Source organism: Thamnophis elegans, chromosome 14 (assembly GCF_009769535.1).
Source record: "Thamnophis elegans isolate rThaEle1 chromosome 14, rThaEle1.pri, whole genome shotgun sequence".
Classification (NCBI taxonomy): Eukaryota; Metazoa; Chordata; class Lepidosauria; order Squamata; family Colubridae; genus Thamnophis; species Thamnophis elegans.
The window spans coordinates 1,828,029-1,845,522 of NC_045554.1; the positions used below are offsets into that span (position 1 = coordinate 1,828,029).

The window sequence follows — 17,494 nt, forward strand, 5'->3', positions numbered from 1 at the left end:
AATATTATTTCTTCCACTTCCTTGGCAACCCTGGAAGAGATTTCCAAGCAACATCGGGTTTATGGCTGAGAGTCTGAAGAGTTTAAAGAAGGGCTAAAAATTTATATCCAGTTCTTGTAACTTTAAGCCGATAGGAGGATTTAAAGAAATCGAAAGTCAAGAGAGCAACTGCAGAACTTTGCGGAGACGGTCACGCTGGCCTTCCAGGAGATCATCTTCCATTTCTGATTGATCGTATTCCTTCATCAGAGCTTCTGCTTTCTGCACCGTCGTGTCTCGGGCCCGGCCTTGAAGTCCTTCCAGATACCGCAGCAAAATGGAGAAGTATTGATCGGGGACCTGGAAGAGGGAGAAGGGAGGGAGAGCGAAGTGTTTTTAGCCAGCTGCAATAAGTGGGGAGAGACGGAGAAGAGAGAGAAGGCCCAGGCAACCTGGAGAGATGGACCCTGAAGCTGGAGTTCTCTTTCTCATCCTTTGGGTCTGTGCCGTGTGGATGAAGAAAATCCAGCTTTTGGCTCAGGCGTGCATCTGCATTTAATTTACTTAGCAAGACATTCCAACTCAGGAGGATATAAAGCAGCGTTTCTCAACCTCTGACACTTTAAAATGTGTGGACTTCAACTCCCAGAATTCCCCAGCCAGCATGGGGAATTCTGGGAGTTGAAGTCCACACCTGACAGCAGTGTTCTGTCATCTCAGGGGTTACCCCAAAGAAGAGGGAGTCAAGCTATCCTCCAAAGCACCTCAAGGCAGAACAAGAAGCAATGGGTGGAAACTAATCAAGGAGAGAAGCAAGGAGGAATTTCCGACAGTGAGGACAATTAATCAGTGGGATGACTTGCCTCCAGAAGTTGTGAATTCTCCAACACTGGAAGCCTTTAAGAAGATGTTGGATAGCCATTTGTCTGGAACGGTATAGAGCTTCCTGCCTAGGCAGGGGGTTGGACTAGAAGACCTCCAAGGTCCCCTTCCAACTTTGTTATTCTATTCTATTCATTTTGGAGAGGCTGAGGTTAGGAAACACTGATGTAGAGATCAAAACAATGAAAAGCACACAGCCTGGACGATGCGAAAAAGCCAAATCTGGAAAAATGACCCACTTTCTGATGAGCCCTCATAAGGGATGCCCTCTGGTGTACCAAAAGGCAGGGGGGCAGAGACACCCCCAAAGGGCTTCTTTAAAGAGCATCAAATGTAGGGGAGGCCCACCAAATCCTGGGGACAGATAATTCCAGAGGAAGCAAATAGAGATCTGTTTTGGGGGGGTCTAATCCAGTCAAGGGGTTGACTCTACCAGATGGTGTAGGATGGGCAGAAACGACACTCTTCACTGGGGGATCCACCTCTTAGGTGGGTATCTGTCTCCCATCCCTGACCAGCTTGGGCACCCAGAGAAAGGAAGGAGGTCAGCTCGGGGCATTTCCCTTGGCAAAGACTTAGATGGGCAAATGGCAGAGTTAACCAGACATTGTCGCAGGGCTGTGTGGCTGAGCCTCACCTTTGGGGATGGGGCGGGGGTCTCCTACCTTTTCTTTGTCATACATATGCAGAAGAAGCCACGTCTGCCTCGTCTTCTGAAATCTCCAGCCCTGGGGACTCGCGGACCAGCTGCAACAAAACCAGAAAGGGAAAGCAGAAGGAAGAGAGTCAAAAACCATCACCAACACCCTCCATCTCCCTTTCCAAAGGTGTCCAAGTTTTTGTTCAGATCCTGATCGGCCCGGGGGAAAAAAAAATATCGAGCAAAATGTGCAAAAAAGAAAGATAGGATGGCTGAGGTATTCTGGGAGTTGAAGTCCAGACATCTTAACATGTTTGACAGTTTGGGAAACAGAGTCTTTGTGATGGGACCTTTATTTCAAAAACTGCTTTAAACCTTCCTAATCTGCCTACTTGGAATATGTCCGTTCACTGGGATGGATGACCCTGGGTTTCCAAAACTGTCCAGGAGGAGATTAAGACTAAAGGATAAAGGTAAAGGTTCTCCTCGCACATATGTGCTAGTCGTTCCCGACTCTAGGGGGCGGTGCTCATCTCTGTTTCAAAGCCGAAGAGCCAGCGCTGTCCGAAGACGTCTCCGTGGTCATGTGGCGGGCATGACTCAACTCCCGAAGGCGCACGGAACGCTGTTCCCTTCCCACCAAAGGTGGTCCCTTTTTTTCTACTTGCATTTTTTACCTGCTTTCGAACTGCTAGGTTGGCAGAAGCTGGGACAAATAACAGCTCGCTCCATTACGTGGCACTAGGGATTTGAACCGCTGAACTGACGACCTTTCTGATCGACAAGCTCAGCGTCTTAGCCACTGAGCCACTGTCCAGTGTTAGCGTTACCCTCCTAAGAGGTGAATTGTTACAGGGATGCATTTATATCATCCTAAAGCAGAACAACTTTAAAAGGAAACCCACCATGGACTAGAAGACCTCCAAGGTCCCTTCTAACTCTATTGTTATCCTGGTTATACTTATTCAGGCACATTCAGCGTGTCTCGTCTGGCACGCTATGGAGTGCTTAGGAACAAAACCATGGCTTGTTGTAACCCAAGAAACTCCGTCATGGAGACAGGTGATCTTGAAGTGAGCGGTTGTGAAGTCGATTTTCGATTTATTTTCGATTTATTTTCGATTTTCATGGCCCACAATTCTGATTAAACAAACCTGAATTTAATTGTTTCTGATGGAATGTTTAGACCAGGTTCGGACATACTGGTAAATTAAGATGTGTCGACTTTGAGAGTTGTTTTGTATGTCTCAAATCACTGGTGCTTAGGAAACAGGCTTGGTCGTGGCCAACGATTTGTGGATATCCAAACTCAGGGAGTCTGATGAGATCTGCATTGGATCTGCCACAGCAGTGGTTAGGAGCAACTGAAGCTTTATTGGAATCAAAGCTGCTTAGAACCATCAACAATTTTTGCAAACCTTTTCCCAAATACCCGGCTTCCAAATCTAAAATATAGAGAAGGAGTTGCTGGCTTTCTTTGTGCAAACACCAAACTGCTCCCCAAGCCAAAATTTGTAACAGAAGAAGGCGACGCAAAATCTAACGCAGCTTGTTGCAAGTGTGTAAACAGGAAAATTACTTTCCTTATATAATTGAACCCTTGGGTTGGGTTTTTTTTTTTTTTTGGGAAAAGGACTACTGACTCTTTGATTATATTATGGGGGGGGGGAACCTCACAAAGGTTTATCCCTATCTAACGGTATTCTTTTATTAGAAATAAAGGGTTCACTGACAAAAGGGCGAACGACAAAACCGCGCCCGACTAAACCGCGGTGACAAAACCGCGAGTTCTAAACCGCGCTGACGAATGAGCGCTGAATCGCGCCGACAACAGCACGGCGACAGAAGCGCGCTGTAAACCTAAACCTAACCCTGACCCTAAACCTAACGCTAACCCTAACGCTAACCCTAAACCTAACCCTAACCCTTATCTTAATTTAAATCGCCCTTCTGTCGACGCGCTGTTGTTGACGCGCTGTTGTCGGCGCGTTGACGATGTCGCGGTTTTAGCGATGAGGTTTTCTCGTGCGTGCTTTTGTCGGGTCACAGAAATAAAGACCCCGCAGGATCAAACCAACCTGGAAATCAAGGTACACACCAGACCACACAATGGACCAGAAGCCCAGACAGAAGCCAGCAGCACAGAGCAAATGATAAGGAAGCAGAGATGGGCCATCTTTAATACGGATCAATCCATAGGGGGGAAATGTTATGATACAGGATATAGTCAAATAAAGGAGGGATAATGATGACAACCTATATGTATGTATGTATGTATGTATGTATATGTATATGTATATGCATATGATGTATATGTATGAGTATAATATAAGGAAACTAGATGAAAACTGCCAACAGCGATTTGGAAAGGAGGATTAGAAAAGTTTGTTATTAAATATTATGGATGTTTAGCTAGAATAGGACGTAAGGATTCAGTGTCAGTGGAGGATTTTAGAAATGTTAAATGAAATGCCAGTATGTGGTTATGTATTAAATCTTGGTATATTTTATGATGAAGGATGTTTAAATAATTATAGTCAAATAAAAATGGAGGTACAAGGGTAACATGTATAAATATCTGAGTTAAAATACTATGTCAGAAGATATAAGATTGTTTTGATATTGGAAAGATACAGGTTGATAGATGGAAGAATATAACTTAAAACTAGCTAAACTTACTGAAATTTAGTAATAATAGATATAATTAAACAAATAATCAATAATGATAATAATGTGTACAATGCGTAGTGTTATGATGTAATAATTGGATATGAATATTGAATGGTACCTATGGAAGGAAGATTAGAAATTCTTTTGGGTTATATATAAAAGTTAATTAAAAAAATTAAGTTAGATACAGTTAAGCTTTGATTCTTGGGGTAAAATGCTATGATACAGGATATAGTCAAATAAAGGAGGGATAATGATGACAACCTATATACATATATATGAGTATAATATAAGGAAACTAGATGAAAACTGCCAACAGCGATTTGGAAAGGAGGATTAGAAAAGTTTGTTATTAAATATTATGGATGTTTAGCTAGAATAGACATAAGGATTCAGTGTTAGTGGAGGATTTTAGAAATATTAAATGAAACGCCAGTATGTGGTTATGTATTAAATCTCGGTATATTTTATGATGAAGGACGTTTAAATAATTATAGTCAAATAAAAATGGAGGTATAAGGGTAACGTGTATAAATATTTGAGTTAAAATACTTGAGTTAATATGAATTATGCTTGATGACTGTGGAAGAGATGCACGAAAACCTTTTGTAACCAACTGATACACTTTCTACAGTATGTAAAGAAGGAAGATTTTATCTGTTGTGTTGGTTTTGAAAATAAAAATAAATTCTATTTTTTTTAAAAAATATGGATCAATCCTGTAAGAGTTGAAAATTATTCTGTTGCAGGATTGTCTACAAGGTATGGTCAAAAGAGGCAAGATGGTGGCCCCAGCAATGGGATGGAAGTTCTACAAACACACGTCCAGAACATAGCATAATAAATGGGGACTCTGGGGATTCTCAGCCCTCCATGTCACGGTTTTGTCCCAAAAGGGCTTTTTTTATCAAGAGGCAATTGGCCTTCCTCCCTTTGAAGATGTTTAGCTTCTCATCCAAGAAGCTTCTTCAAGGAATATCAAGAAGCTTCTTGGATGAGAAACGAAACATCCTGAAAGAAGAAAATCAGTAAAGTCCAGTTGCCTCTTGAAACAGAATTGGAAGGGACCTTGGAGGTCTTCTAGTCCAACCCCCCCTGTTTGAGCAGGAGACCTTCTACCATTTCAGACAAATGGATGTCCAGTCTCTACTTGGAAAGCCTCCAGTGATGGAGCCACCCACAACGTCTGGAGGCAAGCGGTTCCATGGGTTCATTGCTCCCACCGCTAGGAAATGCCTCCTTAATTCTAGGTTGCTTCTCTCCTTGGTTAGTTTCCAACCATTGTTTCTGGTCTTGCCGTCTAAAAAAAAGGATGGAGCGTGCTTGACAGAGCTACTATCATACCACATCGTGGTTACCTTCATGGAGTTTTTTGACCGAACTCTGTGGGCATCCTTACACTAATAGACTAGACTAGAATAACAGAGTTGGAAGGGACCTTGGAGGTCTTCTAGTCCGTCCACCCCCCCCGCCTAGGCAGGAAACCCTACACCCCTTCAGACAAATGGTTGTCCAATCTCTTCTTAAAAACCTCCAGTGTTGGAGCGTAGGAGGAAGAAGAAGGACACGGCTGAAAACAGACCCACTGCCTGCCTTTCCAAGGGGATGGTCCAGCCATAGAGTCAAATCAACAAAGTTTCCTGTGTAAACCATGACACAACGCAGCTGGGCCGCTGTTTGTATCCAGATGTCCGTGCTATTTTGCACTTCATTCCGGCCCGGCCTGAAGTCTTGCCTGGAGGATGAAGCCAGTGTCTTTTGGTGGGGTGGCATGGAAGGGAAAGGGGCCTCCACTGTTGGCAGGACAGATAGATGACCATCAGGGTGGCCAAAACTTTTTTTTTAATTTTTTTTTAAATTTTAGACACATAAGCACATCAACAGAAACAAACACATGACTTAAAAACAACATAGGAACAATAAGTTCCATCGTATATCATACAGCAGCTCCGAATCGGTTTCTTTGCAGTTAGTGTTTTCCCTTCTATACATTTCTATCTTGCGTTCAAAATCTCCTTATTCGTTATCCATTTTTATATTTCTTTATTTATTTATACTTAGCTATTTATACCAAAATATTGTTTACCTATATTGTGCTTTATATTCTTACTGTCATTTATTCTGTTACATACAATTATAGATATACATTCACATAGTTATTCTTTTTCTTTGCCATTCTTATACTTTTGTTATTCCATTTAAAAGGTTATAATATATGGTTTGGGTTGCTTTGTTTACCATCCCATCCACCTGTTTTAATACCACTTTATTTTCCCTCTTTTCTCCCTCCCTTCCTTCTCTACTTCCTTCCTTCCTCCTTTCCTTCCCCTTCCTTCTTTTCTTACCTCTCCCCTACTCCAACTCTTCCCCTTCCCCTTCCTACCCTCTCTCCTTCTCTTTCTCTCTCTTCCTCCCTCCTCTCCTTCTCTTTCCCTCCCTCCCACCCACCTCTCCTTGCCTCTTTCTTCTTCCCCTACCTCTCCTCCACACTTCTTCTTCCTCTCCTACTATCTCTCCTTCTCTTTCTCTCTCTTCCACCCTCCACTCCTTTCCATTCCTTCGCCAAAGCTTATTTTTATTCGTATATTTTCATCCGGCAGGCGATACGTTGCCAACTTCAAGGGGGGGGGGAGGGAGGGAAAGGGGAGAAAAAGCACCATATTCCTCATTTTCTTCTTCTTCCCTCCCCACAAGAATGTCTTTCAATGCAACGTTACAGCAGAAGCCCGTGATGGAGAACCCATGGCCCGCATGCCAGTCTTCACGTGCAACGGTCTTTGTGCACCCAGGAGCACCGGGAAGCTGAGCTCCTGGTTTTCCCATGCATGCCGGCCAGCTAGTCTTTGTGAGCGCATGGACGCCAGAAACCAGAAGGCCAGGTGGCCAGTGGTGGGCATGCGCACTCTGGAAACCGCAAACTCAGCCTCCCAGCACGCACATCCACCGGGAACTCCTTCTCCGGTTTCCGGTACTCTCCCATTTCGGTGCATACGCACTGGGGAACTGCTCTTCCGGTTTCTGGTGCTCCCCCGTGAACGCACATGCGCTCCCGCTTCAGCACTCAGTGCCAAAAAAAGTTTGCCAACATTGATATAAGCATCCCTCGGAATTACAGTCGTTTGTTTAGCAACTGTTCGAAGTTACAACTGCACTGGAAAAAAAGTGAACGATGACCCTTTTTCACACTTATGACCACTGCAGCATCCCCATATTTATGACGGTCGCAATGCCCTGGGGTCATGTGATCCCCCCCTTTTGTGAACTTCTGATAAACAGTCAATGGGGGAACACAGAATCATTTAACAACTGCAGGGACTCACTTAACAACTATGGCAAGGAAAACTGTGAAATGGGTCCAAATTCACTTAACAAATCTCTCGTTTAGCGGCAGAAATCTTGGGCTCAATGGTAGTCGTAAGTCGAGGACTGCCTGTAGTCTGATAATAATAGCAATAGCAATAGCAGTTAGACTTATATACCGCTTCATAGGGCTTTCAGCCCTCTCTAAGCGGTTTACAGAGTCAGCATATTGCCCCCAACAACAATCTGGGACCTCATTTTACCCACCTCGGAAGGATGGAAGGCTGAGTCAACCCTGAGCCGGTGAGATTTGAACAGCCGAACTGCAGAACTGCAGTCAGCTGAAGTAGCCTGCAGTGCTGCACCCTTTTGTTGTGGTGGTGGTTTTACAACAGAATTCCCAGGTCACCACGGGAATCATCCCACCCGATATTTCTCCCTGAAGTTTTCTGAAAAGCCTCACAATGTATTTTTTTTCCTTGCAAAAAGAGTTTTCTCGGGACGTCTGTGGAGATCGAATCATCCCGGCGTTATCTAAACATTTCAAAAATGTCTTGATTTATTTGGACTCGCGATGTTTACAGCAAACGTCCAGCAAAGCAAACATTTCCTTTTTTAAATATTTTTTTTTAATCCTGGTCCAAGTCTCTCTTTGACCGTAAACATTCCCTTGGCAAAACACACAACGGAGGCCAAAGCTGGACTAATGCTGGAGCAAACATTCCTAACGTGGCCATTTCCTTTGGCGCAAATAGAGGACCAGGACAGGGAGGTCAGAATTCGGAGCGAACCGTTCTGGTTTCTCCCTCTGATTCCTTCGTGGAAACCCCGATTTAACTTGAAAATTTAAATTCCAGGAAAGGAGAAAAGGGCAGTCGAATAAAATGCTTTCAAGTGAATTGTCTTAAATCGCATTTGTAGGCTGTGTTCTGACAATGCAGGTAACTCCTCGACTTACGACCGCCCTTGAGCCCAAAAATTCTGTTGTTAAGTGAGGCACGGGCTACGTGAAGTTTTGCCCCATTTTAACAGCCCAAAATTTGGATCGCTAAGCAGAACAGTTGTTAAGTGGGTTTTACGACCCATTTTACCCCCTTTCTTGCCACGGTCGTTAAGTGAATGGTTAAGTTGTTCGGTAAGTGACACGGTTGTTAAGTGAATCTGGCTTCCCCCCTGGACTTTGCTTGTCAGAAGGGGATCCCGGTCAGAAGTGTGGAAAACAGTCATAAGTCACGTTTTTCAGTGCCGTTGTAACTTTCAACGCTCACTAAATGAACTGTTGTAAGTCGAGAACCTTGGTGTGAGCTTTCTCACACGTTTTTTTTTCCCCCCCGGTTCAAAAGTTTTATTTCTTTTAAAACAAACATTTCATCATTCCTCAATCAGTAAAACATCGAAGTACAATTTTTTGTGCGTCAAAATAGTTCTAGTTTACCACCAAATTCTTGTCTAGCCTAATGTATACACTCACACCTTTTCATGAACACAAAAGCTTCAAAATTCACCCGTAGGTTTTTTGCAAATAATTGACTGCACTGGTTCTGGGATTGGATTGTGTGATGATATTGTGATAGCAGTTTTGACAAAGCCGGTTTTACTCGTAATTCAGTTTCCTGCGGCAGAAGAGAGGCTCTCCCGAATCCAGGACGTATTTATTTATTTATTTTGGGATACTCGAACAGAAGAGATTGAAACTTTTTTATTTCAAACTCCCCCCGGTGACTATTTTGAATTAGAGAAATGTCATCAGAGCTGGGGGAAAAAATGAAGTCCTCGGCAGCGGAGGGGGGGGGAAAGCAGCGAACCACGCAGGGGACTCGAAAACCTTGATGGAGGCGAACGGTTGGATCCCCCTGCTGAGAAAGGAGCTCAGCTTCACGTAATGAAATCCAGATCTTCCCCAATGTGGGTCCTTGTCATCTAAACCCTCGCCATGTTTGAAAAATATGACTCCGTATATAAATATAGTCGAATAACATCGAAATAAATTTCCATGACTCAAGCGTGTAAATAAACAGCAATAATTCAAAACAGCAAAGACGCTGGGCGAAAAAATTAAAAATAAAAATACTTTAAAACAGAGACATTTTAACCCACATTCCCACCCTGCCCTGGTCAGCGTCCTCTGAAGCCACCGCAAGAGCCAATTCAGGGCAGGCAGTCCTCGACTTACGACCACAATTGAGCCCGGAATTTATGTTGCCAAGTGAGAAATGTTTTCGGTGAATTTTGCCCTGTTTTACGACCTTTCTCCTCACGTGGCTCAAGTGAGTCCCTGCATGCTGTTAAACTAGTCACACGGTCGTTAAGTGGATCTGGCTTCCCCACTGCCTTTGCTTGCCAGGCGGTCGCAAAAGGAGACCATGATGCAACCGTCATAAATATGAGTCCATTGCCAAGCATCCGAATGTAAATCGTGTGAGCGTGGGGATGCCGTAAGTGTGGGAAATGGGCACAAGTCCCTTTTTCCAGTGCAATAGTGACAGTCACTGAAAGAGGCAAAGCTTCAACTCTGGGTTGATGGCCACCCTCTGGGACCCAGTAGATCTCCCTGGATTATAATGATCTGCTCAACTGTCCCGGGGCAGCTTCTTCATCCACATTGCTGGTCAACTAATTGAACGGATCAAGCAATTAAAGAGGAGGATTGCAGGAGAGGAGATGGTGCTCCTTGGTGTTCACTTGCGTTTACCCAACAGGAGCCGATGAGATGTTCCTCTGAAGTGGACCTTATAAAGAGGACAGTAACGTTGGGGAGACCCCAGCTTGGTATCAGGCCTAGAAGAAGACCTTCCCACCTGAGAACAGGGCCTTCCAGCCAGGTCTTCAAAGAGTTGGCTTTGAGTTCAGGGTATGGCTATCCAAGTTTTGTAGATGATATGGTAAAATTTAACCAGACCACTAAATCAGTCAATCAGAACAGAGCTGGAAGGGACCATGGAGTTCTTCTAGTCCAACCCCCTACTCAAGCAGGAGACCATATACAATTTGAGACAAGGGGCTGTCCAGTCGCTTCTTAAAAGCCTCCAATGATGGAGCAACCACGACTTCTGGAAGGAAGCTATTCCACCGATTAATTGTCCTCACTGTTAGGAAGTTTCTCCCTAGTTCTTAGGTGGCTTCTCTTCTTGATGAGTTTCCATCCGTTGTTTCTCGTCTTCTGGTGCTTTGGAAAATAATTTGACCCCTCAAATACTGGAAGACTTCTATCATGTCACCTCTAGTCCTCTTCTCTAGACCAGCCATGCCCAGTTCCAGCAACCGTTCTTCATGTTCTTTAATCTCCAGTCCCCTAATCGTCTTGGTTGCTCTTCTCCGCACTTTTTCCAAAGACTCAAACATCTTTTTTGTAATGTGGCGACCAAAACCGGATGCAGAATTTGGGTTTTCCTTGAAGGCATCTCTTACACTTCGATGGCACCTTGTTTAATGAACAACCAGCGGATGCTTCTATGTAATGAGTAGCTCTTTGAAGTCATCTTTAACTTCATTTTGGAAAGGTTCCTGAATCCTCCCTTACAACAAATTCCTCCTTAATTACAATAAATAGCTGCCTTTTTAAAAAAACAAACAAACATTGGGTTGAAACATATTCTCCCCTCCTCCATGGTTTTGTCCGCATTCCATCTTTTCTTTTGTTTTCGGTCTCTGATGCCGAGCTCATAACTCAAAACAATTTGCAAGGAGGCCATCACGGAACCCAAGAAACCCTGCATCGCTTGGCGCAGGAAGGAGAGACAAGGGGGAAGAAGTTGGTTAGAAGGAATTTCTACCATGCTTATGCTATCAGATGATCAAGCTCTCTCCTCTGAAACGAAGCAGATCTTCAAAACCAGAAGCCACTCCGCATTCCACCGTGATTTGTGGCTTTGGATGCTAGGAAGCCTTTTTTATTTTTAATTTTATTTGCAATTTTCCACCACGAAAACACATCTGGCCCCCATGTGATGGATTCTGAGGTGCTGGGCCATTTGATTTATTCATCTAGGGTTTAAAATATTGCTGTTGGCAGTGCTGATTTTGTCTTCGGTGTTTATTTTTAAGGGGACTGCTGTATCTTGCATTTCCTCCTCGGCTGAGTAGCGGTTGGGATGCTTCCTGCCACTGCTGCCATCAGACCCAGCTTCCGGTCTTCAAAGGTTCAAAACACGTACCGGCCACATGTTCTAAGCCAGGGGTCTCCAACTATGGCAGCTTTTAAGCCTGGAGGACTTCGACTCCAAGAATACCCCTGGTTGGGGAATTCTGGGAGTTTGAAGTGTACCAGGCTTAAAGTTGCCCAGGCTGCAGACCCCTCCTCTAATCTATGCCAGCAAAACATGGACACTAACCAGGGGTGAAATCCAGCAGGTTCTGGAGAATCGGTAGCGGAATTATTTTTTAAAAAATATATTTTTATTTTCAAAACAAACATGCAAATCCTCCTTCTTTACATACTGTAGAAAGTGTATCAGTTGGTTACAAAAGGCTCTTCCACCGTCGTCATATTAATTCTAATATCTTAACTCAGATATTTATTATATTCCCATCATCATACCTCCACTTTTATTTGACTATGGTTATTTAAACGTCCTTCATCATAAAATACACCAAGATTTAATACATAACCACACACTGGCATTTATTTACTTATTTATAAAATCCTCCATTAACATTAAATCCTCATATCCTATTCTAGCTAAACATCCATAATATTTAATACCAAAGTTTTCTAATCCTCAAAAAGGAAATTTTGAGTAGTTTGGAGAACTGGCAAATGCTACCTCTGGCTGGCCCCAGAGTGGGGAAGGAATGGGGATTTTCAGTATCCTCCCCCTGCCATGCCCACCACACCACGCCCGCCACGCCCACCGAAACGGTAGCAAAAAACCCTGAATTTCACCACTGACACTAACTTCACAAACTCTACTCCTGTAGTAGAGAACGAACAAAAATATACGATGCCATCAAGAGAGAAGAACTGAAATGGAAACGGGCAGGTCACATAGCTGGAAGAACGAAACTGAATTCGTTTAGTGACTGTTTGAAGTTACGACGGCACTGAAAAATGTGACTTACGACCTCTGCAGCATCTCCAGGGTCCCATGGTCAAAATTCTGACACCGGTTCACACTTATGACCATTGCAGCATCCCAGGGGGATCCACTTTTGCGACCTTCCGACAGGATTCACTCAACAACCGTGTTGCTAACTTAATGACTGCCGTGATTCACTTAACAACGGTGATAAGAAAGATCGGAAAGTGGGGCGAGGCTCGCCTAACAAAGGTCTCGCTTAACAACTGAAATTCCGGGCTCCACTTTGGCCGTAAGTCGAGGACTCCCTGTACCCTCTTAACGACGGCCTGATACTTGAGAGACCGCCTTCTGCCAATTACCTCCCTGCGACCAATAAGATCTCATAGATTAGGCCTCCTCCGTATTCCATCGGCCAGCCAGTGTCGGCTGGCAACTACAAGGAGGAGGGCCTTCTCAGTAGTAGCCCCGACCCTTTGGAACGAGCTCCCCGTGGAGATTCGTACCCTCGCCACCGTCCAGGCCTTCCGCACAGCCCTTAAGAACTGGCTAGCCCGTCAGGCCTGGGGACAAGGATAGGCGCCCCTCCCGAATGATGAATGTATGTTGCTTGCTATTTTATTATATGTCTCTATGTCAATGTTTGTATTCCCCCTCCCTGATTTTATGTGAGCCGCCCTGAGTCCCCTCAGGGAAAAGGGCGGCCTACAAATATTAATAAAATCTCTAAAAAAAAATCTCTAAATCTCTGATTCATTTAGCAATGGTTCGCTTAAGAACCCCGGTATAACCGGGCATGACTCAGTTCAGATCCGCCTTGCTTAGCGGTGGAAATTTTGCTTATAAATCGAGGGATGCCTCTCCTTGCCTGGGGTTTGCAGCCAGCCAAAAATCCAGGGAAGTGAAATGAACGTCAATCTCCCATCGGTTCATAAATATTGTATATTTGCCTGCTGCAATTGCTCAAGGCGAAGAGGGGAGGACAGAATTTATGCCTTTGTTTTTCAAACCAGAAAGCTCGTCTTGCTAACAGGCCTTCCAGAAGAGCTGTCAGCCCGTGAGAGATAAGCGCACGGCTCTTCGAAACAGCCGAGGATTCCCGCTGCTGCCGAAATGGGGACGAAGACGCACAATTTGTGTTCTGCTTTCCCTCCTGCTCGGTGGAGGCCCAAATCATGCGTCTCTCTGGTGGGGATGCAATTAATTTCCCCCAGCCATAGGGAAAAGTAGACGAAGTCCCCCTTCCTGGAAATTTTGGTTCTAAGGAATTGCTAAAGTTATGGAAACTGGGGCATTGGGCTGTAAATCTACCTTAGGGAGAGCCGTTGCTTACATCCCACGGGGCCAGGCGTGAAGCGTGTTGGCTGCATGGATGTAAACATGCGATCTTGACCTGTCTTTGATCGCATGTGGTGGGGGTCCCGTGGACTCTAAAATGAAACCTTATTTGTTGAGTGTTTGGGTGGAAAAAAGGTGGGTTAGAAATAAATAAAGTAGTTTGTCCATCTCCGTCCATTCTAAAATTTCCCTTATCACCCCATCACTGACGAAAGAAATACAGGGAAAGGAGGATATGGAATATTATTTAGTAAGGTATAAATGGTTAGAAGATAGAAACAAGAAGTGGGAATACATAAAATAGGGGTGTAGTAGAAAGGTTAAGTAGCCAAGCGATAGCAAATATATGATGTACAATATATGCAAAGTGATATTTTAACGTAAACAAGCAAGTATAAACAAATATGGAGTAGTGTTGTGGCCCAGCAGGAGCCGTTGGAACCGCCACAAGACTCCGACAGCGAGGGGCCCGATGAGTCGGCTCTGGAGGATGTAGAGGACCCCGGACAGGGTTCCGACTCCGAGCAGGGTGCAGAGAGGCTGGTTGGCCACCAGGAGGCACCTGAGCCTTGGACCAGTGGGGAGGAGACAAGGGAGAGTGATCCAGAAGCCAGCAGTGAGTTGTTCCTGGATGCACGCCATCGAAGAGCTACTAGGCATCAGGAACAATTACGCAATTACAGGAGGTAATTGTACTCAGCTGGTGGTCATTAGGCTCCTCTCCAGACTATAAAAAGGCTACTTGTGCACACGGCCCTCTTTGCAGAAGTCAAGGCAGGATTGAATGTCGGAAGACAGTACTGGGAGCTTGGCAGGCTGGATTGCTGCCAAGCCTTATCTGTGTTTATTGCAGCCTGAGTTTGTCTGAGTTGCTGCCAAGGCCCTTATCTGTTTGTTCTGCTTGGCTTTCAGCCACCGAGGTTTTGGTGTCTTGCTATTAAAGGACATTGCAGTTAAGCTTGTCTCGGCATTCGTTACTGGATGGAGGAGGTGGTCAGAACAGAATAGTATGTGTAAATAAGTAGGGACCACAAATGTAAGACACAAATGTTAAGGGGGAAAAATACCAATTGTAAAGACATATTGATCAGGAACTGCTGAAAGATGGAATTTTCTTTTTTGTTTGCTGTGTTTAATCTATGTCTTGTTTTGTTTATGTGTTTAAAGTAAGAATAAAAATAAAGTAGAAGCCATGAAAACTAGGGGGAGTAGGAGACAGACGAGATCCAGTTACATGCACCCAAGAGGGACGCATTTTCTTCTTCCATAATTCCACCCCACCCCCCCTTTAACCTTCCACAAGGTAGAACAACTAAGGAACATTGCTAAAGGTGTTTATGGAGTTTCTCCGTCCTCCAGGTCACAGTTGCCCCAAAGGTGGGTTTTTTTCCCAAGAGGCAACTGGACTTTCTGGTTTTTCTTTGAAGGCGTTTCGCTCCTCATCCCAGAAGCTTCTTCAGCTCGCTTCTAAATGCCTGTGGAAATTCTCCATCCTCCAGGTTGTCCCAAAGATGCTTTTTTCAAGAAGTTCATCCAATGAAAAAAAACAATGAAGACCAGTTGCCTTTCGGAAAAAAAAAAAGCATTTTTGGACAGTCCCAAAGGTGCCCTTTTCCAAAATGCAACTGGACTTTCGTGGGGGGACGGGGGTTCCCTTGAAAAGTTTTGCTTCATAACCAAGAAGTTTTTTCAGAGAACTGATGAAGCTTCTTGGATAAGTGAAACTTTTCAAGGGGAAACCCCCCCCCCCCAAAGAAAGTCCAGTTGTCTTCTGGAAAAAACGGTTCTACCACAAAACCGCGGTCGACAAAATTGCGGTTGACGAAAGCGCGTATGTGACGTCATCACAGCGCGACGGAAAAGATCGAAAAATGTAAAAATAAAGCGAAAACCTTACCCTAACCCCCCCAAACCTAACCCTAAACCTAACCCTTAACCTAACCCTAAACCTAACCCTTAATGTAACGAAAAACGTAACGCTAACACTTAACCTAACGCTAAACTTAACGCTAACGCTCTAACTCTAACCCTTAACCTAACCCTAACCCTAACCCTAACCCTTAAACCTAACCCTTACCTTTATGTGAATCGGCTTGCTGTAATTTAATTTTTATTTCAATTTTTCGATCTTTTTTCGATCTTTTTCGTCGCGTTGTGATGACGTCACATACGCGATTTCGTCGATCGCGGTTTTGTGGAACGCGGTTTTGACAGGTCACGGGAAAAAACACCCTTGGGACAACCGTGACCTGGATGATGGAGATTTTCGGTAGACATTTAATCAAGAGACAGAATTTAATTCCAAAATTGTGTGACCCAGGGATGAAGACGTGAAGGTGGGAAATTGTTGTGAATGCAACCTGGTGGTATTTCTATCATTGTCCAGGAGAGAGATCTTCTCAAAAAGGGCCCAACTTACCTAGTTAAATAGTCCAGGGCCAACTCTGCCCCCGAGGGCTTCGGAGGCTGGTTCTTCTGGGCCCCAACCGTCGCTTCCCGCATGAGTTTCTTCTGCGCTTTGTTGCGTTCCTTCTTCAGCTTTCGTTCCAACACTCTCTTCTCCTCCGGAGAAAGCTCTTCTTCTGCCTCCTCTTCCTCTTGTTTTTCCACCTAAGAACCAAGAGAACAAACTTAATCCGCAGGTCCATTACATGCGACCCGCGCTTGTGAGAAGGAACAATTGAACAGAGGTTAGGGAATCCTTTGCCTTGAATGGAGTATTGAGACCATGGTAGTCCTCCATCCATTCCACCCGGAGAAGACCCACCTTGGAGGGAGACATTGGGGAAGAAACTGAAATTTAATGAATTTATATGCCGCCCAATCCCGAAGGACTCCGGGCGGCTTACAGAGTACAACTCAAAATAAATAAAAATTAAAAATAGATAAGAAGAAACAGACTTAAAAGAAACACGTCATGCACTCAATCTGGGTGGGGGCTGGACCTCATTCATGAGGTCAACAGCCCCAGGCCTGCCGGAACAGCCAGGTTTTAGTGGCCTTTCAGAAGGCTGAGAGAGTGGGGAGGGTCCGGATCTCTGGGGGTAGATCGTTCCACAGGGCCGGAGCAGCTACAGAGAAGGCTCTCCCCCAGGGGGTGGCCAGCCAGCATTGCCCGGTCGACGGCACTCAGAGAAGGCCCATCCTGTGAGATCTTATCGGCCGTTGGGAGGTATGTGGCAGAAGACGTTCTCGCAGATATCCGGGTCCTAGGCCATGTAGGGCTTTAAGAGAGTCCCCACAATCACACAGGTTGTGGTAACAGCAATAGCACTTAAGCGAATACAAAAGACAGCCAAAAGAACGAGCGAGATCGGGAATATTATTTCGAATTTGCAGCTTGTAGTTTTACATAGCGAGACCTGAATTATGCAATTCAGGGAGGGGAAAAAAAAAGCAGAAGAGAGGAATGACAGAAACGGATATAAAGAAAGCTTATGTTCCAGAGACGCTGGGATCATGCTGTGATTTTAGATTGGTAAAACTGGAGCTCGATCAATTGCGGCTTCTGTGCACTGAATGTTCATTAAAATGAGTTAAGCAGATATCCTGGGAAGAGGGAGAAATACGGGGGAGCCGACGGCTTCATGTCTGATAGAATGGAAACACGAGAGAAATGCCAGTTCCCTGGAATTCTCCGATAAATGTTTCCAAAAGGATGGCTGGTGAT

General features: G+C 44.6%; 1 protein-coding gene across 1 annotated transcript; it reads right to left on the reverse strand.

Moving 5' to 3' along the window:
* Nucleotides 1-122: 122 nt before the first annotated feature.
* C14H7orf50 (chromosome 14 C7orf50 homolog) lies at nucleotides 123-16,606 on the reverse strand. Its single transcript, XM_032230984.1, has 4 exons — nucleotides 16,592-16,606; nucleotides 16,244-16,434; nucleotides 1,527-1,608; nucleotides 123-339 (listed from the first exon to the last, which is right to left on the reverse strand). Exons 1-4 carry the CDS (start codon nucleotides 16,604-16,606, stop codon nucleotides 157-159), a joined length of 471 nt encoding a protein of 156 aa, XP_032086875.1. The 3' UTR covers nucleotides 123-156.
* Between the last annotated feature and the right edge of the window lie 888 nt (nucleotides 16,607-17,494).

Bases quoted from the DNA above. Each gene is read 5' to 3' on its own strand.
- C14H7orf50 (XM_032230984.1), bottom strand. The intron at 1,609-16,243 runs GTAAGTTGGGCC...GTTTTGTTGCAG, and splicing joins GCCCTGGACTATTTAACTAG to CTGGTCCGCGAGTCCCCAGG. The intron at 340-1,526 runs GTAGGAGACCCC...TCCCTCTTCCAG, and splicing joins ATATGTATGACAAAGAAAAG to GTCCCCGATCAATACTTCTC.